At 47.4% G+C, this 22,512-nt stretch overlaps 1 protein-coding gene across 12 annotated transcripts in view; it reads left to right on the top strand.

Moving 5' to 3' along the window:
• Positions 1–22,512, top strand: part of ZNF618 (zinc finger protein 618) — a 270,471-nt gene that overhangs the window by 232,368 nt on the left and 15,591 nt on the right. For 5 of the 12 annotated variants that reach the window (XM_034793684.1, XM_034793683.1, XM_034793681.1 and 2 more), the window contains 4 exons: positions 1,032–1,121; positions 8,538–8,726; positions 12,260–12,343; positions 21,551–21,595. In XM_034793684.1, coding sequence (XP_034649575.1) covers positions 1,032–1,121; positions 8,538–8,726; positions 12,260–12,343; positions 21,551–21,595 — 408 coding nt within the window. The remainder of the gene's footprint in view (positions 1–1,031; positions 1,122–8,537; positions 8,727–12,259; positions 12,344–21,550; positions 21,596–22,512) is intronic. The other 7 variants (XM_034793690.1, XM_034793689.1, XM_034793693.1 and 4 more) reach the window with 4 other exon arrangements.

Raw genomic sequence — 22,512 nt, 5'->3', positions numbered from 1 at the left:
TTTTAATAAAGTATGGTATGGTGTTCCGTGGTGAGGGGGTTGGCATAGATGAGTGCACTCACCTTTCACCTTGGCAGTGTGTGCTCAAATCCAGGATTAGATCACAGCTGAAAGGAAGTTTGGTAAAGTTTATCCCAGTTGCAGGTTAGGGGTTGAGGTACCTTGGCAGAGCTGACTGGAGGACAGGTGCAGTTTGCATACTGCCTGCTTGTCAGATGGGCAAACCAATGCGGATAAAACAAAGAAATGACCAGACTTTGACCAAATTTCATGCTGAACCTTTTAAATTTGAAAATGTTGGGTTAACACGTTTATCATTTTCCCGTGTTTACGGTTCTGCCCTGGTCTGATCTCTCTGGCTCTGGCTGGAAGGGATGGTACTAAAATACCGAGATATTTCAGTGCTATTTGCAGCACCAACAGACACAGCAAGTACCACAGGTCTTGCAAGAAAGCCCTTTCTCCTGAGATTTCCAGCCCAGTTTTACAATCCCAATAAGTTCTGGAAATATGAATCAAAACTTGCACTTCTGGGTGCTTAGTTGAACATTCAGTGGTTCATCCATCACCGGCTGCATATAGCCATTGCCACGGCATAGAGAGAGACAGCATGGACCACTGGTTCCTGCCTGCGACAGGGAGTCAGGAGACTGGGATTCTTGCCCTTGTCTTGCATCTGATTCGTTGTCTGATTTTTGGCAGCTCACTTAACCTGTGAGTACCTTCTGTGCTGTTCAGAGCTATTGGGATGGTTGTACTGAGTCCACCACTGTAGCATCTGGGGTTTAATTTTCCCATCTGTAGGAGAAAAAGGTTGCAGGTTGTGGGTGCAAATCACAGTGCTTCACCTCCCTTTGTGAAAGTGGTTCTCAATGCTTGCTTGAAACGCTCCCTGTCCGAATGAAGGACTATGAATCACGCGATTTCTTTTTATCAAGCACCAAGTTCACACATAAAAAGTAAGAAAGAAAGTAATTATGCGAGGTGATGCTGGGTTCCTTTCTTACCGAGTCTTTGTTTCATCTTCACAGAAACTGGCAATTATACATGTGAATTCTGTGGCAAGCAGTACAAATATTACACTCCCTACCAGGAACATGTGGCGTTGCATGCACCAATTAGTGAGTATCCTGCTGGAGATCTGTTTCATTACAGAGTATGATTTACAATGGTTGGTAATTGACTTTAGGGGCATAGTGGAAAGAAGCCGGTCGGATGGATTCTTCCATTGCACCCAGTGTGCATATGGCTCTCAGGCAACTGAAGGTGTGCTGACCACAATGTTGTAAAGCAGAGATGAAACCGTTTCTTAAAGAGATGCTGTTAAAGTTAGGAAGATCCATAATTTGACTGACCTTTTTACCATCTGTCTGCAAAATCAGTGCCATTTTTGGGGTCCATTTTTTTAAATAACAAGCTCCATACTCTGTCTTTATATACACAAGCACACTCCTGTACAAATTACCGCCTGCTCTCCCAGGCAACCATACAGTAACAAACCAGCGGCCACAGCCAAGCTCTCCTAAGCTGCACTAAATAACAAATGAGCATGCATGCTGTGAGGAAACAGGTTTTCTTACAAGCTCCCAAGAAACTGTTACAGACAGTGAGTTCAAAATGGTTTTTGAAATTATGAAAATGACTTGGGCAGTTTGCTGCTAAATCACAGGGCCGATAAAATGTTTGTGCCAGGGAGCTGCTGCAGTGCCGCTTGAAAGCCTACTAGAGACACTGAAATCTGGACTCTGAAGGGCAGAGCTATCAGATGAAGGAGAGGTCATGAACAGCAGCTATATGTAGCTCATATGTAAACTTCTAGTGAAATAGTCCTGGGAAATTCTAATTACATTCGTTCTGGCAGAGTTTGGGGGCTGGTTCGGACACTTCCACTTTCATCCATATGTTCCTTTCCCAGTTTTTGCCCTGCACTGTATTTTTATTTTAATGGCTAGAAGCCAATGTGGGTGCTGTTTTGCTCTCATCTCTGTCCATAATGACTATCAGTGGAGGATGGGTGTGCATGGCTCTGGAATTAGCTTTTGATTAACTGCTCACCTGTAGCCAGCAGGGGGAGCTAACACCTTGTTTCTTCAATAGCTCACCAAAATTGCGGTTGTTGTAATTAGGTTTTGAATTATTATTGTTATTATTTTATTAATGGAGTGGATGTAATTTTTATCCACAATGAACTGGAGACACTGTCCACCGGGCTTCTGTACTTTTAAGGAAGGTCAAAAGTAGTTGGCTCTTAACAGCTTGCCAGTTTCATTACAAATTTTCTGGAGTATTGAGATAATTTCGAGGACAGTGGTGCAAGGTATGGAAGCACAGGTCATCTCTGTCACCCACTTTCACAGAATTAATGTTCTAAGGCCCCATCTACACTAGGAAACTGGCCCACTGTTTACAGATGTCCTCAGTAATTGGTCTCTCCTGACACCCTTCAGCTGGAGTAGGAAATGATCTTAACTACAGGTGTAGATGGCATCAGAGGAGACCCATCACTGGTGATTGTTGGCACTAGGTCAATTTTACAGCATAGATGGATCCTTGGTTAACCAAGGCTCTGGGATCCCCAGTCAGATGCTCTACACAGTAACCAAGGAAACCCAGTACTTGTTTAAATAAGGAACATTGTGCTGTGGATTTAGCATGGAATCTCTGTTCACCTAGAATAGACTCTCACCTTCCCAGGATGTGCCGGTATAAAGGTGATCTCTCCATTCTTCCTGGTAATAACATAAAACAGCTGCTGGGTATAGCCCCGATAGCCCACAGAGTAGAGAAAGACAGGTTTATACTTCTCATGGAAGTATCTATATGAAAAGACCCCTGGGTTCTGATTCCAGCTGCTGGATGACCCACCAGAAATCTTCCCCTTCCTGCCTATGCAGAACATTTAGGATTTTCAGTCCATCATATGATAGAAATTCACAAGACAAGTAAGAAGGCTGCATTATGGTCAATGGGAATCTTAGATTCTGGGTCTCTCATGGCTTTAAAAAAACCTCATGATTTAGGACAATCTGCAGGGGAGAATTGGGGGGAGAGAAGGTGGAGTTTAATCCATTTCACTGAGAGCCAGGAGAGCTGCTGAGTTAAAACCTGGGCTGCAGGGAGGCTGAGGGATTAGGTGCTCTCATCATTAGGGTTATAGTTGTATCATAGGAGAGGCCATGGATTCCATAGTGGTCTCTGGTTTTTGGAGGAAGAGGCACAGAGTTTCCAGAGTTGGTGTAAGAAGTATCCTTGCAGCATGGCTTCTGCTGCTGCCTTGGCCAAGGGGAAGGCAGGGAAGCAGTGCAGGCAGAGAGGTGACTGCCCCTGCTACTCGCCTCTTGTTAGGTGGGAGAATGGATGTGTAAATGGTTTCAAACTATTTTCTGTAAATAGTTTTAATTAGTTTTAAAACACACTTTAGAATAATGTCACCTGCAACTTTAAGGGTTTTTTTAAACTATGCATTCTTGATTTTCCCCATCCTGTTTTTCCATGCCCAGAGACTTTTCAGATCATTTACTGTGACAAACCACTGGCCCAGAGAGATGGGTTGGTTACTAAAACAGGCCGGCCGTTGGTGTTCTCCCTTGCCTTGCACGGCTCCAAAGTCCTGTGAGGTGAGCTGGAACACTTCAGTTTTGGTGCAGTGAGAGACACTTATCAATCCACTGGCAACCTGGGGAGTTAAAGGCGACTTTGTCTTTATCCTGGCCTGTGGCATTGGGGTCTGCAAATAGTGAGTCATCCCACCAACCCTGCAAGACCAGCCAGAGTGGGGCCAGGCAAGGAAAGCTCCAGCCATAACGCTCAGATTTTCTGTGTCTCTTTGCTTGAGCTCAGCTTCCCTGCTGAAGTTTCTCTTTTTCTTCTCTGATGCTATTTGAAAATGAGACCAAAAGGAGGATGAGATGAGGGCTCCCATCCTGAGGGGTCTGCAGCAGCTTTCAGTGTGATTGTGGGTCCGTACAACCCTGTGAGCTGTCACCGATTTCTGGGCAGATTGGAGACGCGTTCCCGAGCAGGAGGGAGCAGTTGCAGTGAGTGGGGATGATCGCCAGGAGTTCTTAATGCCAAGTGCCTCATTAAGATACACGGCCTGGGAGGAGGGCATGATTTCATCCTATTAGAGTTGGGGGGAGGTCACTTTTAAAAAATACATGTTCCTGTATCACTGAAAGGTCCATCTATGCTATATAAAAACGTGTGTTGGGGGGACCCATGTATAATACAGTTCAGACCAGAGAACATGGCTCTCTCCTGGATTGTAAGTAGGTTTTAAACATTTCCCCAGCTGTTGCTGCACGGCTGTTCATGGCTGGGGAAGATTTAAGGACATGTTGAAAACATGCATAAGGTCTCCCCTACGGCACAAGATGGACCTGTGTGTTATCCATGGTAGGGGATGGCTGTGTTGTGATTGGGGCCCCAACACTATGGTTTACAGTGTAGATAGAACCAGCACAGCTGAGATTCTGACCAAACAAAAAAGCCTCCAGTTTCTTGGCTTGTTAAATGCAGGCTGTGGAATCTCGCAAGGGTGGAACCAGAGCACTACGGATGTGGTAGCAAACTTCATAGTTACTGGTGCAGAGTGGTAGGGTCTGATAAAACCTGCATCAGCATCAGCATCCATCACTCCCACGATGAAAACCAGACGTGAAAGGATCATGGAAACCACTGACTGTTTCTTTAAGGCCATGGCCATTGTGCCCTTCAAAAGGGCAGCATTAACCATCCTTGTCAATACTGGGCCTAGTTCCTACCCACAGGCTCATACCAGCTAAGAGGGCAAAGGTCTAGTTCTCACGAGGTTGGATACACCTCGGTTTGTGCTGCTTCCATCTCAGTGAGCAGTACTGGGTGAGATCTCCTCATCTGCTCTTTCACTGCCCTGGCATCAGATAGGATGTTCCAGAGGAGACTAGGGGCTTTTTCTTGGCAGATAGAAAACTTGATCGCTATGAGCTCAGATTTTTTTAAGCGGACGGTCACTTTCCCAGCGGCAGTGACGTCAGTTTGGTGTATCAAGTTCCAGGCCCTTGGAAGCAATCGCCTTCTACCACGTTCTTCAAAGTTAAGGTAGTTTTGAAGAGGCATCCCAGATTCCTTCCGGAGGTGATGGGGAGGTTCCATCTCTATCAGTCAATCACCTCTCCAGCCTTTCTTCAGAAACTTGATGTGGAAATGTGTGTAGTCTTTTATCTGGAGTGGACTAAAGTAGTTAGAAAGCCAGCCCCTCCTTCCCCCCCCCCCATCTTTTTATTTCATTTGACACTAAGTAGGTTCAGCAGACTGTTAAAATGGCTGCCTGGCTGCGTCTTTTACTGACGCCATCTGGCAGGCGTAGAACTTGAAGTTCATGTCAAGGTCCCTATGTACAAGGTAACTCTGCTATAGTGGAACATAGAAATTGCCAGACTGGATCCAGCACATGGTCTGTCTAGCCCCGTCTCCTGGCTGTGACTGTGGGCAGCACCAGATGCATAAAAGGAAGGTGCAAGAAATCCCACAGTGGGCAATTATGGGATAACCTGCCCCCGACATTAGGTCTGACCCTGGTCTCTAATATTTAGAGATTAGCTTAGGCCTTCCAGCACTCTTTTTGTAGCATTGACTATTATAACTCAGTTGTCTTGTTATCCATATAAATGTCCAATCGGTCTTTGAATCTTGGCCACCATGACATCTTGTGGCAGTGAGTTCCGTGGATTCCAGTTCTGTGTGTGTTCAGGAGATGTGCAAAGGATCCACAGGATCCTATCTGCATATAGTCGTCAGGCATCGTTGCTTAGAGTTGAACTTTAGAGAGAATTTGCAATTCGGTGTCTCTAAGACTAAAATGATCCTTTTGTCACAAATTTGAAGCATCCTTCAGGCCACTGGAAATAATGCTCTGTGACCCGTAGGATTCTGGCTGCCCATCCATTTTCAGATGCGGTAGCTTCTGCTGCCCTAGCCCTCACTGGCTGAATCTGAAGCAGCACCTCTGAGCAGCTTGCGAGGAAGGGGGGTAAAGTAAGCCCCACTCTTACAGTGATACTCTGAGGCCAAAAAGTAGATGTGTGTGTCCTCAAGAGATGCGTGATGAGACGTCGTATCCGTTTACACTGGCCAGTGTCAATACAGGGAAGGGAAATCTGCTTTGGAGTTGTCAGATTGCCCAGGCGTCACCATTCAGGTTTCACAAAGAGGGCAGTCCCTGGACTGCCGGGGGGCCTGGGATGGCCCTGCATGTTCCTGACACGGAACGTTCAGCGGGTTTTCATTGCTTTCACTTGGTAGAGATTGGGAACAAAGCAACCGTTGACAAGAACAGCCCCTGGGGATGCTCATAGACCCTAAGCCCAGAGGGACCATCATGATCATCTAGTCTGACGCCCTGCACATCGCAGGCCGCAGAGCCTCGCCCACCCCTGCTTGGTGAGACATAGGCAGGAAACCATCCCTACTGCCACTTCCGCAGCAGCTGCAGCAGGATTATCCATGGGGGCTGAACTGAAGCCTGGAAAGCAAAATCGAGTCCCCACCTACTCAGCTGGCCGTAGCCCAAGCAGAGCAGAACGGTCTGTGCCTAAGCGGGAGTAGAGCCACCAGTGAACTCCTCTGCAGACGCCCATTCACCTTTCAGAGAAATGCCCCCCTGGATTTGTGCAAACCACGACGATGGGTTTGAGGTATTCGTGCACAGGGTGCTTTGTGTGAGGTGCGCCTTGTTTATAACTTTCAGATGCTGGCAAAGAGTAAATTAGTGAAGGGAGAGGGCAGCTCCGTATGGGGTCTGTAGCATCCACCAGCTCAGGTCTGTGCAAATGAGCCTACATCCCAGGTCTGGATGGAGTCACTGGTTTGCGGGGAGTTTCTCCTCACTCTGCTTTTGTAATGTTAGCTCACAGATGAGGAGTCCCTTACCTTGGAGAATTGTTTCTGCTTTAAGCTGTTGAGATGTAGAAAGCAGCTTGTAATAGGGTGATTTGTCCAGTCTGCAGAGCCTGATTATGTGATGAGCTCCTCTGAAGGGAATCGGGCAGTTCCCTCTGACGAGCAGAAGGCAGCTGCAATAAGAGGGGGAAGCTATGCTCTGGCAGTCCTGCAGGGCCATGTCACCACAGAGCTTGGATGGCAAAGCCCAGTGAGCAGGGGACAGGAAACCCTGACTACATTTGGGACTGAACATCAGAGCCCCAGCGAGGGAGAGCTGGAGGGACTGGCTGAGAAATCAGAATGGGACGGAAGAAGAGTTCTGGGGGTGGGAGAAAATGCCTGAGCTAAGTATGGACTTTTCCTTTGTGTTGTTGGAATGGACTTTGGTTTGGGACTCTAGGCTGTTGTAACTGGCTCTGGTATTAAATTAGTCCAAGGCAGGGGTATTGCTAACCAAAGAAAGCCTTTGGGAGTTCTTAAAGGGCCCTGAGGTGAGGAAAGCAGGGAGCCTGCAGAGACACCCTAAGCAGTAATCCTGTTACACAGTTATTGGCGTCAGCCCTACAGTCTTGAGGCAATGCACTGGGTCCCTCATACTCTTGGCAAATAGAAAGTAATAACGAGCTCTGTTCGAGGGGCAGGGAGAGAACCTTCTTATTTAATGACCTTCTCTGGCTGATGCTTGGCACAGTGATGTTTGGCTACAGGAGCCATGTCCAGACCTCAGTTGAAAAGAGTTGCTGAGAAATTGGGGCGATTATCAAGTTGCCCCATCCTTCAGTATTTAAAAAAAAAAAAACTTTTGTGTCTGGATATGGACTCCTGTGCCAAAGGACTTTCCCAAGGTTTAGGCATTAAGAATTACTGGTGATCCTCCCCACTCACTGCAGGTACCAAAGAGGTTCCCTGTACGTCAGGTAACACTCTGAGAACGTAGCCCCAGTAATGCACAGAACTCGGCTACATCTCGCCAGCTCTTTTGACGTGAGATGGCATCCAAAGGACCCCTCCTGACTCATAGAATGGAAAATCTGACTCATGGCTCACCTCCCTCCCCACTCCCATACCTTTTAAAAAAAAAAAAAAAAAAGTCAGCCGAATTGGAGGGAAAAATGAGGCAGACACAGATCTCCAAAATCTTGGAGGCATTTAAGGCTCAGGGAGCAAGAATGTAAATTCCTCTAGATTTCATGATCAAAGAAGCAAATTAGAAGCCAGCTTTGCCCAGAAACTGTTTAACTCAGAGGTGAAGCATAAACATGCAGCTACCCCCCATCCCTGTTCACAGCGTGTCCCTGTTCAAACAAATAGACCCTCTGGATGTCCTGGGTGTGTCTGGCGGTGCGGGAGGGGAAGTAGTGGGATTCCTGGCCGTTTTGGATTGGTCAAGCAGCAGCTAACGGTATACAGTAAAATCAATATGCTTGAAGAATCTGTCCCTTTGGGTGAGTGGGGAAATCCGTTTATGTTGTATGGGATTCAGTGGATCCACAATTGCTGCAGGTCCCTTATAAGGGAATCACAAGCATGACTATTGGAAAGCTATCCTCCCAGATGGCACAGATTCTGGGAGCTGACTGACTATCCTGGCACTAGTTCTGAGTCTTCATATCCAGAGTTCTCTCGATCTCCACTCTTCGTGGCAGTGAAGACACAGGCGAGCCAATCCGGCAAAAAAACACCGGCCTCCATAATCCGATGTTCCACCCTCCTGCACCGCTCCCCGTCCGGTATCCCACCGGCATCCCAATCCCAGATGTTCCGCGCTCCAAATTCTGGATCCCCAGGAAGCAAGGCCACGACAGGTACCAATTGCCTTTACACCATTGACTTTCTTCCCTGCTTAGCGCCCATTCCTGCCCTGGGTTGCCTTTTGCCCTTCACTGGACTCAAAATCCACTGCCATCAAGGCTGTCCCAGAGAAGCAATCACAGGAAGGAGCTAAGATGATGGCACTATACAAATGATCATTAAAATCAGCAATCACCTAGCTCCTCCCATCCCCAATTGTGCCAGATTTATCATTTAAATTAAACCTTATTAAAAAGCATCAAACTAGACCCTGGTTCAAATCCTGGTGTCACAAACTGAGGAGAGCTTCCTGAGTGAGGTTTGCTTAGTGGGTTGTCAGGTTTTTTTAGCCTCCAGATGTTGCTTTCGGGGCTTGCTGCTTAGTTGAGTGGGAAGCCGTACACACATTCTAACGGTGCTTCATTCACCAAGGGAACCAAGGGGCTCCAGCAGCGAGATTAGCAGGCACGTAAGAAGAATCAAGTTTGAATATCTGTTTCCTTCTTTCCTGGCCCCCTGTTCTAAATAAGATGGGAAATAAGAAACGTCGTGATTAGAATTTAAAAAAGAAAGATCTGAGATGTAGGGTTCACATTTCCATAGGATAGTGAAGCATTCTCTTAAATCTTAGGAACTGGCAGATATCTGGATAACTGGCCTTCTACATTGTAATACTGGAGTATGGCTAGTTAACCAGCTTCTTATATCTGAGTCAGGCAGATGTCTGTTTAAATCATCCCTGAAATGTCTGGCATGGGCAGATGCCTAGGATGAGTTGTGTTGAGAGAGACCTCTGCTTTCCAGCATTTTAAACAAGAACAATGCTTAAGTTATTTTTGTTAGTGACACACACATCTGCCCCTACCTCAAAATTGCAAGGAGTGACCTGTCTTCTGACAACAACAGTCGCTTATTGGTCCTGACATTCCTTATTGTTATGGCAGTCCGTATACGTTTCATTGATTTTGTTACTAACTGAAGTCTGTCCGTTTCATATAGTTTAGGAGTCTGAGTGGAGGAGACTTTTTGTTCTTTATCTAAACTTGTGACAACTTCGTCCAGTTTTCACGTTTATTACAAAAGCAAAAGGAACTTAATTAGGGGCCTTAATCGTCAGAGGCCAGACTTATCAGGGCAAAAACTGGGAGATTTTTTTGGAAAGAGATTTTTCCCTTTTCTATTCAAAAAATGTATCAATGAATTGGGTAAACAGGACAAGTCCTTTTCTCCCTTTTTGGGGGGAGATATTACATGAAGCCTGAGCCTTGCAAATTGAACCTGGAGAAAATCATTTAAAACCCAGGGTTTACCTTGTCCAGTTGGTTGCTTCAGTGGAATGGTGCATGGTGTATTTCCAGCCAGTGTCTTGTCCTAAGAGAATTTTAGTGGCTGCTGGGACTCCTAGCACAAGTACATTGGCTGAAAACTCTGTCCAGGTAGATCCTGTCCTGAGGCAACACCTTTCTAATGCCCCAGTTAGTCAAAGACTTTCCCAAATGGGTCAGGGTGGGACCCAGAGCATAGTGGAAACCCTCTATGATCCTTGCAGAGCCTCCAGAGGGGTGGGGTTTTCCACAGACACCGACCCATGGGACCTGTGTAGTTTCCTGATGTTGTCTCCGGGTTCAAGATTTGGTTGACTTTTTGCTTTGGATACAAAGGTTTGCTAAAGTGGGAATACCCCAAAGAGTCCAAGGAAAAATATTGGACCAGCTTGTTTCTCTTGTTGTCAGTCTGAAAAAACAAAAAAGAGAGAGCGGAAACCCAAACCACGGGAACTATATTTTTTTCATACATCTCCAGAGGCCTCCAGCTCATTTTCATTTGTGACATAAGCCAGGATTTGAACCTGGGTCTCTGCTGGTAAAGGTTACCCCATTGTATCATACAGTCTCTTCGTCCCACTGCGCCACCTGACAAAGTGCTGGCATTCCTAACACTTCTTTATTGATCGGTGGAGTTTAACAACTAGTGCTAGTAATAATTACTTAACTACTGAATTGTTAGAAAACAACATTGTCCTGCTCTCCTTTATTTTAAAAAATCGGGAGCAGAGCGGCTTGAGAGCATCAGGGGCTTCACACCAATTCAACACTGTAACAGCATAGCCAGTCAATAGCTGTCTGACCCCAGGCTAGGGAATTGAGTGGCCTCTATTCGTGGACCAGCAGCCACATGCAATCCAGGTGTGGCTGGAATCAAAGAGCAGGTCCTTAGCCGCAGCCACAGTTCAGCAAAAGAACGGGATGACGCGTCTGCTAGCCAGAGTCTGTTTATGAAAATCTCAGGGGTTAATTCTGATGCCTCATCTTTCCAAGGATCTAATATCAATATTAAAGGGAATTTTCTGACCCTGTTACCCCTGAATTTCAGGTCTCTTTCCTCACTTCACCCTGCAACTTCTCTGCCCACAAAATCCATTCCACCCCCTGAAGAAAATACAGCAGAGCCTCATTAGTTCACACTGAAAATAGACCCGTTGAGAGCTGCGAATTCTGTGCATTAGGACATAAACTAAATACAAAGCCAGAATAATGCATCCAGGCAGTGACGGTGCTCATTGATTTGGCAAGTGTAGTTTAGTTTTAAATATTTATGATTGATCCTTCATATCTAGGGCAGTGTATTTACTGCAACACTATTGTAAAAGCAAAGACGTATGCATGAGATGAGACCTCACTGTTCACTCTGTGCTCAGAGACTGCAGGTTATGGGATGTGTGAATTAGCAAGGTTCTGCTGTACATTAAGGCTCCAGGACACTGCAGGGTTCATGGCCGTTGCTGCAGGATATCATCACGTGCTGTTAGAGCTAGTTCTCTCCTATAGTATGTGCTGAGCTCCTTTGGGGATTGCCGCTAGAGCTGGCAGTGCATTGCAGGGAATCAGAGCCTGGGTCCCTGGGGGGTGGTCTCCTTGTGCAGTGATTGTGCTCACTTTATGGGTACAGAGGGAAGGGACACCTTGCATTGTTTCTAGTTACCCCCTAAGGTGGTCTCATGAATCATTACTGATGGGCTTCCAAATAATCCTTCACTCCTCCATTGGGGAGACTGCTGTGCAGATTGTTGGGGAGAAGCTTAAGATGAGAATGCCAGTTATTCATTACAGTGCAAAAAGAGACCAGGCATAGCGGCTTAATGGTGGATTCTCTATACTGCCATGGTGAGAGCCTCGGTTCATCCCCAGGCCTGGTCACCTGTACCATAGGCTGTGAGAGCTGCTCATTCCCTTGGGGGGGGGGGGGGAGATAAAAGGGAATGCTTCACATCACTCTACTACAGTCCCTTTGGTCCAGTCAGAAGTGGTGTTCACGGGCTCCGTAGGAGTTCCATCCAGGCCTCCTCTGCCAGAAGGCAATGTGAAAAATATCTGCCTGTTACCCCTTCAGTGAATCTGGCCCTTTGCCTCAGAGATGGGGGATTAGACCTTTCTGCTCTGTTCAGGGTCTGAGATTACGTGGCACAGGAGCATGACCTCTGCCTCCCCGCTGAGCAATCCTGGGTCCAGTACTGATCACTCACCATCACCCTTTGTTCTCCACCCAGCAGAAAGCGCATTCAGTAGGAGAGTGGAAGGCAAAGTGCAAAACAACTTTGAAGAAACAAACAGCAGCTCCCAAAACTCTAGTGGTAAGTGTGCTCACTCCCTCCTGCTGGCATTTACGATCCCCAGGGCACGGCAGAAGTTGAATTAACTTGTGATTAAAGTAATTATCTATTTAGCAGGCTCAGTCTGTAAAGTATTCAATTACTCTGTGTTTTCCTCAGCATCACCCCAAGGTTTGTGCCATCCTACAGTCTGTTTGAATTGTGATAAGTGGGTCTACGACTCAAATGCCTTTAAAATTGGAGACAAAGATCCAGACATAGGGGATCTGACTAATGTTGCTGGGGGGAGACTGAGGTAAAGTAGGCCTAGTTGTTTGTGGGTATACAAGTCAAGTCTCGCTGAAGCCAAGCCATTTTTCACAGAGCAGCTCTATTTGGAGGTTTCAGAAGATTATATATATAATGGCACTTTGCACATTACACATCTCAGTGATACTGAATGTGGTAACTTTGTTGTACCTGGAGGCTGTCTCAGAGCTCATTATAAGCTGTCCCACTGGATCAGGGCATCAACTGACAAATGGGGGAGCATGTCGCTATCCCACCTTGCTCTGACCAAATTCTATACACACTTGGGAGGACTCAATTGTATCCTCTTCCTGGGGCTTCCTTCTGTTAGTAACTTAAAACGGCAGCAACAAAGCATAACCCTCAGCCTAGACAGTCGCCCCTAGTTTGACTGTTTGTAGAGCTTTTCCTGCAGGAACTTCTTTCTGCCCCACCCGGTAGTTCCCTCAGAGTGGTATACAGCCCCTCTTATTCTCCGAGATCGGAGCTAAAGGTACACACCTGGAGAGACTCCTCATAAATATCTCAGCATCTCTATGTAAGGTTCAATAACCTGACAGCATGATAGCCGAAGAAGAGCCCTACATGTTGTGCCAGATCTGAGAATCTGCCATGCTGCTTCAGAATAATAGAAACATCCTTCAGTTACACTAACTAGAATTGAACAGCTAAAGGATAGAAACCCTCCTGCTTCGGAGATAAGCCAACCACTACCTGCCAGGGGTAAGGAGAAACATCCTCTTTGGGCATGTTGCAAATTATCCATCCCAGGGGTTTAACCTTCCCCTGAAGCAGCTGGTACAGCTCTCTGGACCAGTGTATGAAAAGGGAATGGAATGATGTGGGAAATCCCACACACTCCTGTGCAGAGGGCTATAGTGAATTGGAGAGAGAGATAGTTGTTACTGACCTACTGGGTATAATACTATGGGGAACAAACCTGAACAAATGGGGTATTCACTTTATTCTGGGACAGACCAACAAAGGAGTCTGAACTTGTCTCTGTCTCAGGCCCTTGTGCTCTCTAGTCCTCTGCCAACAACTGGGCAGCAGCTTCCACGGGTGCCAAGAAATTGGCAGAGTCCTGGCCCCTCTTCACGTCACTGGTGTCCAGTCTCCTTGACCAGCAAAGCCGGGCCGCTAGAAATGACTGTAAAGTCTTTCAGTTCATATGAAGTGCTGGGCTCTTTGGCGTGACATGCAGCACTTCTCTGATGTGGCCCCTTCCTACCGGACAGATCCACTCCCTGAGTCAGATCTCCTGCCTTTAGCACAAAAATATGTAGCAGGGGTTTCAAACAGGTTTACGCCAGTTAGGTGCGCAGCTTTGAAAGCCAATAGGATGTGGGTGCCTAATTCCTCTAGGCCCCTGTGGAACCTCCAGCCAGTGTGTATTACTTGGTCATTCTTGTGAGCCCTGCAGACCCACTCAGCTATGGGAGCAGGAGCTGAATTATCTTCCTTCCTCTGCATCATCATCAGAACTGTTCTCAAAGTCAATTAAAGGCCAATGAGTTATACCTGCGCAAACTCACTGACAGGCGTGCACAGGGGGCTTAATCTGTACACAGTCGTCACTGAGAGCATGCAGGCTGCAGAAACTTTTAATGCTGGGGAATACCCAAAAAAAGGACTCTCAGATTGGAGGGAGGGGCTGCAGGACTGGCAGTTAGGGAAAAAAATTATTTGTAAAATGAGCATATTCGATATGCAGCCTTAGATAAGCTTGCAGCCCTTTCATGCCTGTTTTATAGCACAGTTACCAACTTTCACGCGGTAAATAAGCACCCTGACTTTCACAATAAGCTAAAAATCAAGCTAATCCCATTTCAAAACAAGGCCAAAACAAGCCAATCCCCAAGAACCCCAACACCCTATGTGACTAGATCCCCCAGCGTGCAGTCTGGGACTATGGTGGGCTCCCTGTGCACCCCTGACTCTCACCCCTCTTGCCCCTGCTTGCTGGGAGCCCATCAAAAAAAAAGAAGCTACAAGCCAAACAAGCAACAAGCCAAAAACTAGCCAACAAGCAACACACAAGCCAATTAAATCAAAAACAAGCCCAATTTCTGCATTTTTTTCCATGGGTTTGGCACATCTGTTTTATAGTCACTTTTCAGGTAGAACCTTGTGACCAGCTGTAGGAGAGTTGTGTTGTAAAGCTCCCAGGCTACAAACCTGTTCTCTTGGTTTAGAATCATAGAATATCAGGGTTGGAAGAGACCTCAGGAGGTCATCTAGTCCAACCCCCTGCTCAAAGCAGGACCAATTCCCAACTAAATCATCCCAGCCAGGGCTTTGTCAAGCCAGGCCTTAAAAACCTCTAAGGATGGAGATTCCACCACCTCCCTAGGTAACCCATTCCAGTGCTTCACCACCCTCCTAGTGAAATAGTTTTTCATAATATCCAACCTAGACCTCCCCCACTGCAACTTGAGACTATTGCTCCTTGTTCTGTCATCTGCCGCCACTGAGAACAGCCGAGCTCCATCCTCTTTGGAACCCCCCTTCAGGTAGTTGAAGGATGCTATCAAATCGCCTCTCATTCTTCTCTTCTACAGACTAAACAATCGCAGTTCCCTCAGCCTCTCCTCGTAAGTCATGTGCCCCAGCCCCCTAATCATTTTCCTTGCCCTCTGCTGGACTCTCTCCAATTTGTCCACATCCTTTCTGTAGTGGGGGCCCCAAAACTGGACGCAATACTCCAGATGTGGCCTCACCAGTGCCGAATAAAGGGGAATAATCACTTCCCTCGATCAATGGCAATGCTCCTACTAATGCAGCCCAATAAGCTGTTGGCCTTCTTGGCAACAAGGCACACTGTTGACTCATATCCAACTTCACGTCCACTGTAATCCCCAGGTCCTTTTCTGCAGAACTGCTACTTAGGGCTGGTCCACACGAACCCCCCAGTTCGAACTAAGATACACAACTTCAGCTACGTAAATAATGTAGCTGAAGTCGAAGTACCTTAGTTTGAACTACAAGGTACTTACCGCGGGTCCACACGCGGCAGGCAGGCTCCCCCGTCGACTCCGCGTACTCCTCTCGCAGAGCAGGAGTATCGGCATCGACGGCGAGCACTTCCGGGATCAATTTATCGCGTCTAGACAAGACACGATAAATCGATCCCAGAAGATCGATTGCTTACTGCCGAACCCGGAGGTAAGTATAGACGTACCCTTAGCCAGTCAGTCCCCAGCCTGTAGCACTGCATGGGATTCTTCCTTCCTAAGTGCAGGACTCTGCACTTGTCCTTGTTGAACCTCATCAGATTTCGTTTGGCCCAATCCTCCAATTTGTCTAGGTCACTCTGGACCTTATCCCTACCCTCCAGCGTATCTACCTCTCCCACCAGCTTAGTGTCATCCGCGAACTTGCAGAGGGTGCAATTCATCCCATCATCCAGATCATTAATGAAAATTTTGAACAAAACCGGCACCAGGACTGACCCCTGGGGCATGCCGCTTGATACTGGCTGCCAACTAGACATCAAGCCATTGATCACTACCCGTTGAGCCCAACGATCTAGCCAGCTTTCTATCCACCTTATAGTCTATTCATCCAGTCCATACTTTTTTAACTTGCTGGCAAGAATACTGTGGGAGACCGTATCAAAAGCTATGCTAAATTCAAGGTATATCACGTCCACCGCTTTCCCCATATCCACAGAGCCAGTTATCTCATTATAGAAGGCAATCAGGTTGGTCAGGCATGACTTGCCCTTGGTGAATCCATGCTGACTGTTCCTGATCACTTTCCTCTCCTCCAAGTGCTTCAAAATGGATTCCCTGAGGAGCTGCTCTGTGATTTTTCCGGGGACTGAGGTGAGGCTGACAGGTCTGTAGTTCCCCAGATTATCCTCCTCCTCTTTTTTAAAGATGGGCACTATATTTGCCTTTTTCCAATTGTCCAGGACCTCCCCCGATCATAGGGTGACCAGATATCCCGATTTTATAGGGACAGTCCTGATTTTTGGGTCTTTTTCTTATATAGGTTCCTATTACCCCCAGCCCCGCCCCGATTTTTCACACTTGCTATCTGGTCACCCTACCTGATTGCCACGAGTTTTCAAAGATAATGGCCAGCGGCCATTAGTTGATGTCAGGAGGGGAAATTAATGTGGAGAACAGAAATCAGTGCAGCAGACAATGCAAAAGAAACACAAAACATGAAAAAAGGGGAGACTGTTCTGGGTAGCATTAGGAAAGTCTGTACTCTTGAAAGTGCTTTAAATACTGATGCATTGTTACCCCCTCTTCCAGCCCCTTGAAACAAATCAAATCACTCTCAGGGTTCTGTTGAGTCAGCTTGTATCTGCATTGCAACTTTAGGAACACCTAAAATGAACTAAGAAAGCCCTTCACAAAAATCTTTTCTCTGTGCTTAAACTGGAGTTTTCTCTGGTCAGCTTATCTCTTTACATCATGACAAGCGTTGCTGTTGTGTCTCTTTTATGTTAGTAGCTTATGTCTGGCAGGCTGCAGGGAGAGTGTCAGCGGGCTCGCCCAAACCAGTGTTTGGACCACGAGAACTGAACTACACCAGTAAGCTTTTCAGGGCCAGCTCTCAGTGTGTTGGTGCCTTAAGTGGAGAAGAAAAGAGAGGATGTTTCTTCTGGGTCAAGAGAGCAAAATATCCCAGCAGTGTGTGAATTTCAGAATCCAACTACTGCACCATAAACACCATCTGTGGTGAACTCTGGAACATGCAGGCCATGGAGTGAAAGCAATGAAATGTCACCGTGTGACTGTGTCTTTCTTGTTTCATTCCCCCCCTTCCTTCTCTGTATTCTCTCTACCTCTTTTGTCTCCCCCAGTTTCATTCTTTTTCTCTGACCTCCACTCATTGCGTCCTCATGTGCTGTTTCCCATTCTGCCCTCCTCTTTGGCTCTTCCAGCCAGCCACCTTTTTCTTTCATTCCTTTGTACTCCCAGGAATGAGTCCAAACACATATTCTCATTCCTGGTGACTGTCGGCTGTGCAGACTTGCATTAGTGACTCCGAGTGCCAGACAATGCTCTGGTGCCATCCGGATGCCAAGCTGTAGGTGGAGACCTGGTTTGTTAGCAGTTAGTCTCTTACCTTCTTTCCATTCCTTCTTCCCATAAGTGTGGTGGGGGGAAATGTGGGACAAGTGACAGTGTCGTTGGTGTGCTGTGCGCGTCCCGTGAGCCGCCGATACAAAGCTCTGGAGAGGTAACTGGCACCTTCTCTGGGTAGTGCTCCTGATGCAGCTTTTCCAAGAGGCACTGAAAATTAAAGGCACAGCCCCGGCTGCCAGGGAACGGCGGAGGGAGGGAGGGAGGGAGAGAAGTGGTGCCCAGAGATGTGCCCTTGGAGGCGAGAAAGAGTCAGGGTGTGACATGGGGGCAGCAGGAATGGTGTGTCAGGAATTGAGCTTCGCAGGCTAAGGCAGCACGCTATTCTCTGTTGTAGTGTACAAATCTTTCGGGGGACTCGAGGCTGTCAGCTTGAAACTAGCCCAACATTGCGATTTTTGTTGAAACCAGCTTTTGTACCCTGAGAGTGACTGAAAGGTTTCCATGGCGCTTTTAAAGTATTGTCCAGTGGAAATAGCAAAACTCTTCCCTCTGCAGCCCAAACAGCCTGCACTGAGAGCCTGGAAATGACCTGGACCTTGCTGGCTTTCATCATCTGAGATGAGAGAGGGGCCGGAACGAATCAAACCGCCTGAGTAGTGAGAAGGGAATTGGCTGGTTGGGATTCACTCACCGTTAACCATTTACAGGCCAGTTTGGAGCTAGGGCTCGGCCATGCCTGAGAAGGAGTCTGATGTGTGTTGTTCATTCATTTCAAACTGGTTTTTACATCCTTAAAACCTTCCTTTTGAGAATTCTCAGGGCCCAAAAATTGTTTGTGATCAACCTCCTGTTACTGGAACAGTGCGCTGTGTTTGGTCATTTGGACCTGCGAGGGGAAGAGAGGGAGGAAGAGAGCGACGGTCAGGCAATCACACATGCATTCACCATGTGTTTGAGAGCACAGTCGCACACACCAAAGGGGGGGCACTGGACTGGGACTCAGAAGACCTAGGTTCCCAGGTCCACCGCTGACCTGTTGGGTGACCTTGGACAAGTCATCCACCTCTTTGGCTCTCCTGTTTCTTTTCCCGTCCTTTGTGTTGTCTAGTTAGACAAGCTCCTTGGGGAAGTGCCCAATCGAATGCAGCCTTGATCTTGCTTGGGGCTGGTAGGCTCCTCCATGATACCAATAATAACACCATCACCCAGCAGCGCAGGTGGGCATGGAAGCCGTCCAGGATGTATGAACGCTGTGTCACTTCTGTAGAGGAAACCAAGGCTCTGTACTTGGTCCTGGCCCCAAAGATCCCCTACCCCACCCCGGCATGGCAGCATCAGCAGCTCCCTGATTTTCCAGGCGAATAGAAGCAGCTGGTTGCTTTGGGGCTGCTCTCAGCATGACCAGGCTACGGGGGACCCCGAGTGGATGGATGCTCTGACAGTTCAGCCTTCCCATGCAGCAGGCTGTGCTGGGAATGGCTGTGATTGGTGGGGATGACATGGGGGAGATGTGATGCTGAGACACAGGAGCATTGTAAAGACTACACTGTATAAGTGTATAAACAGTGAGGGGGTTTAGTCATTGGAACACACTCCCGAGGGACATGGTGGCTTCTCCCTCTCCTCCTGTCTTCGAGACCAGGTGCCTTTCTGTTCTGGAAGGTGCTTTAGTCAGACCCACGTTATTGGGCTCAATACAGGGGTAACTGGGTGAAATGTAAAGGCTTGTGTTACACAGGGCTCAGACGAGAGGATCTAGTTGTCCCTTGTGACTTTACACTCCGTGAATCCGTGAACAGGGAGGTGTGTCCAAAGAGTGGCCCGTAGTATGTTGCAGACAGTGGTGTTTTCTGCAAGATCCAGCCCGTATATCCAGAGGCAATACCGTGCTGCTAGGGTGTGGGAAGGAATGGTTGGAAAGCAGAGGAGCTCGGATTTGAGTTTGGCCCTGGGAGCATGACAGGGTGAGGCCACGTGGAATGATGTTGGATCGAACTCCTTTGGCTCTGCTACCCTCCTGGGCCAGATTAGCTGCTGGGCGGAGTGCAAAGTTTTCATTTTGACCTACAAAAGCCTTACTGACCCTTAGGGCAGTGTTTCCCAAAGGTGGGGCCTGACAAGGGTCTACATGGGTTGTCTGTCATTTCCCGGGCCCCTATGTGTGCCCCAGAAGCTCTCCCACCTCCCTCCCTGTTCTCACGTCTCTGGGCTGGGGCAGCAGGCAGCAGTGTGGGGAGCAGCATTCAGGCAGGAGCAGCATGAAGGAAGTGGCTGGAGCCAGTGAGTGGGCAGTCACTTCCTGGACGCAGGAGGGTGCAGGACTGGGAGAGCCAAGCAGGGGGCTTGGGATGGAGCTGGGGAGGGGAGGGAAAGGGAGAGGGGTCAGGGAGGTGGAGTTAATACAAATTCAATATTGCTGTTGCACAGTTACAGGATTTTTTAAAAAGTAGCCGTTTCTGTCTGTGTGTGGGTACATACAGTGTGTGCGTAATGTCTGTCCTTTTCAAAGGCTCTGTAGGCCCAGTCTAGAAGCCAGTGGAGAGTCTTCTCCATTGACTGCAATGGACAGCCTTTGTGCATCATCAAGTAATAGAAATGCTTTAAACAGTCAGCAGTATTCTGTACCGTATGCTGCACTGTGTATTGCATCCATCCATATCCTCCCCATAGTGCTGCCAATCCATCCATCTATCCATTGTCAACTGACCTTGGCCCCCTGCAGATCAAAGCCCTCTTTGGCATGGCATGTCTTTATCATGTTAAAATATTTAGCAGGAAACTTGCCGTGCTTGGCCAGTGAGGTTTGGCAAGAAAGGCCCCGTTACTCCCCAAGGCTGCACCCTCAGGGACTGCACCCCTGAGAGCGTCACGCACTGATGCAGCGATTTAGAGTTTTCTCAACATGGGACAGAGGCCAGTTCACAAACTCTTCTGAGTGACTGAATTAACACTGAAATGGATCTTCTCCCTCCACAGAGGCTCAACACGCAGAGGTTCCCCACTAGTGGCAGTACTGCCAAGCCTGCAGCTGTAGCAGGCTGCCTCGGATAGCTTGAAATGTCCAATGCTCATGCACCGGGATGTGAAGTACAAGCTGCTTTAGGTCGACTGAGAGCTAGTTGGGAATTTGGGATGTCTGCTCCTTTTTATCACAGCCAGATCTTGAGGGGAGGGGGAAGCATGCAAGATGCCCCATGTCATAGGGAACTTCCACCCAGTATTCCCATGAGCCCCCACAAAAGTACACTAGTTTTGGATACAAGACTTGTTACCTACCCAAGTGCTTCCTCCAACTGTAATTTAACTCTGCTCCCGCTTTATGGGGGGAGGGATAGCTCAGTGGTTTGAGCATTGGCCTGCTAAACCCAGGGTTGTGAGTTCAATCCTTGAGGGGGCCACTTAGGGATGTGGGGCAAAATCAGTATTTGGTCCTGCTACTGAAGGCAGGGGGCTGGACTCAATGACCTTTCAAGGTCCCTTCCAGTTCTAGGAGATGGGATGGAATATTCCCTGAGCCCGAGAGGCCTAGGAGTTTGGAGAAAGAGTTGGAGGAAGATGCACACTGAATCTTGGGGTTTGCAGCCAGGGTCTCCCAGTCAAAAGGACTTGTAAGTGGCCCCAGGTTTTCTGGTGCTGGCACTGACCACTGTTGACTAGCCCCATTACTGTATAGCTAGCATTACAGTGTATCTTCAAAAACTGCGAACATTTCAAAATAGGAATTCCTCAGACTTTGAAAGAACCAGCTCCTCAGTCCTGAGACAAAATACAGCGCTGTACAGGTAATAATTTCCTGACTCTGGAGGTGTGGTGTAGGAGTAAGGATAAAGGAACTGAAGAGGATGCAACAAGGTCTCTGCCAGTCTCAATGTTTAAATCTCTTTCTTTTTTGCAGAAACCGCAAGTCCCCTGATTTCAAATCCTTTCCCGCTTTTACAAAGTAAGTGTGATGGATGTTTGTGGTGCTGTCTCCACCCAGCCTTGGTGGTTGTCCTGTCCTGTTAGCATTTTTCATGAATAATTGTTTTTTATTACTGGTCTGTGTGCCAAAATATAAAAAGCATCACTTCTGTCTGTGGCTCTTAAGGGTTTACATGAGAGAGACACGAACCAGTGTCGTAAGGGGACAGTCAGTGGCTGCTGTGTCGTTTTGGATCACTTCCAACCTTTGAGTGTCAGGTTTTATCAAACATGGCAAAGACACATGTTCTAATAGACCAAGGTTTGAAGTTTAAAAATGAACCCATTTTTGAGTTACATGTATATACCGGAAAATGTCTCTTAATGGCTCGGCACGTTGAGCTCTTAGTGATGTAAGAATGGGCATTGTGCCACTGGCCGACTCTTTGGTAATGGGTCAGTATTTAATATACAGGGATTTGGGTTGCTCAGTTTTTAACCTTGACTCTTAGGAGTGGTGAAGCCGTATATTCCAGAATAGACACCAGCATTTCATCCACAAGCATGATTAAGGTACAGTCAGTCATTCCTGCACCCCATGTGCACACACACAATCTTTTCCTTAGATTTTAGCATGCACTTGTCCAAGCATGCCCGAATTTTAAGGCATTGGTGGCTAAGGAGCCTGCCTGGTCTCTCTGCTTGTCTGGAATGCTCTGGTTCAGTTGCAGATAAGTAAAACGAAAGACCTGGCATTTTTACATGGCCAGAATTTAGACCTACAGTCCTTCAAAACACAATTTATCTCATTGTTTCCACTTGATCTGAACTCTGCAACCAGAGAGAGAACGAAATAGAGGGTTGACCCTTGAGAGGATTGTGTTGTCCTATGGCGATCCATCATCCATATCTCGTTGGGATTATGTAGAGTAGCAGATCTAATTTCATAGCAAGCAA

Source organism: Trachemys scripta, chromosome 17 (assembly GCF_013100865.1).
Source record: "Trachemys scripta elegans isolate TJP31775 chromosome 17, CAS_Tse_1.0, whole genome shotgun sequence".
In the NCBI taxonomy this organism is placed as follows: Eukaryota; Metazoa; Chordata; order Testudines; family Emydidae; genus Trachemys; species Trachemys scripta.
Note: the sequence above shows the minus strand (reverse complement) of the source record. Positions and strands in the feature narration are given on the sequence as shown.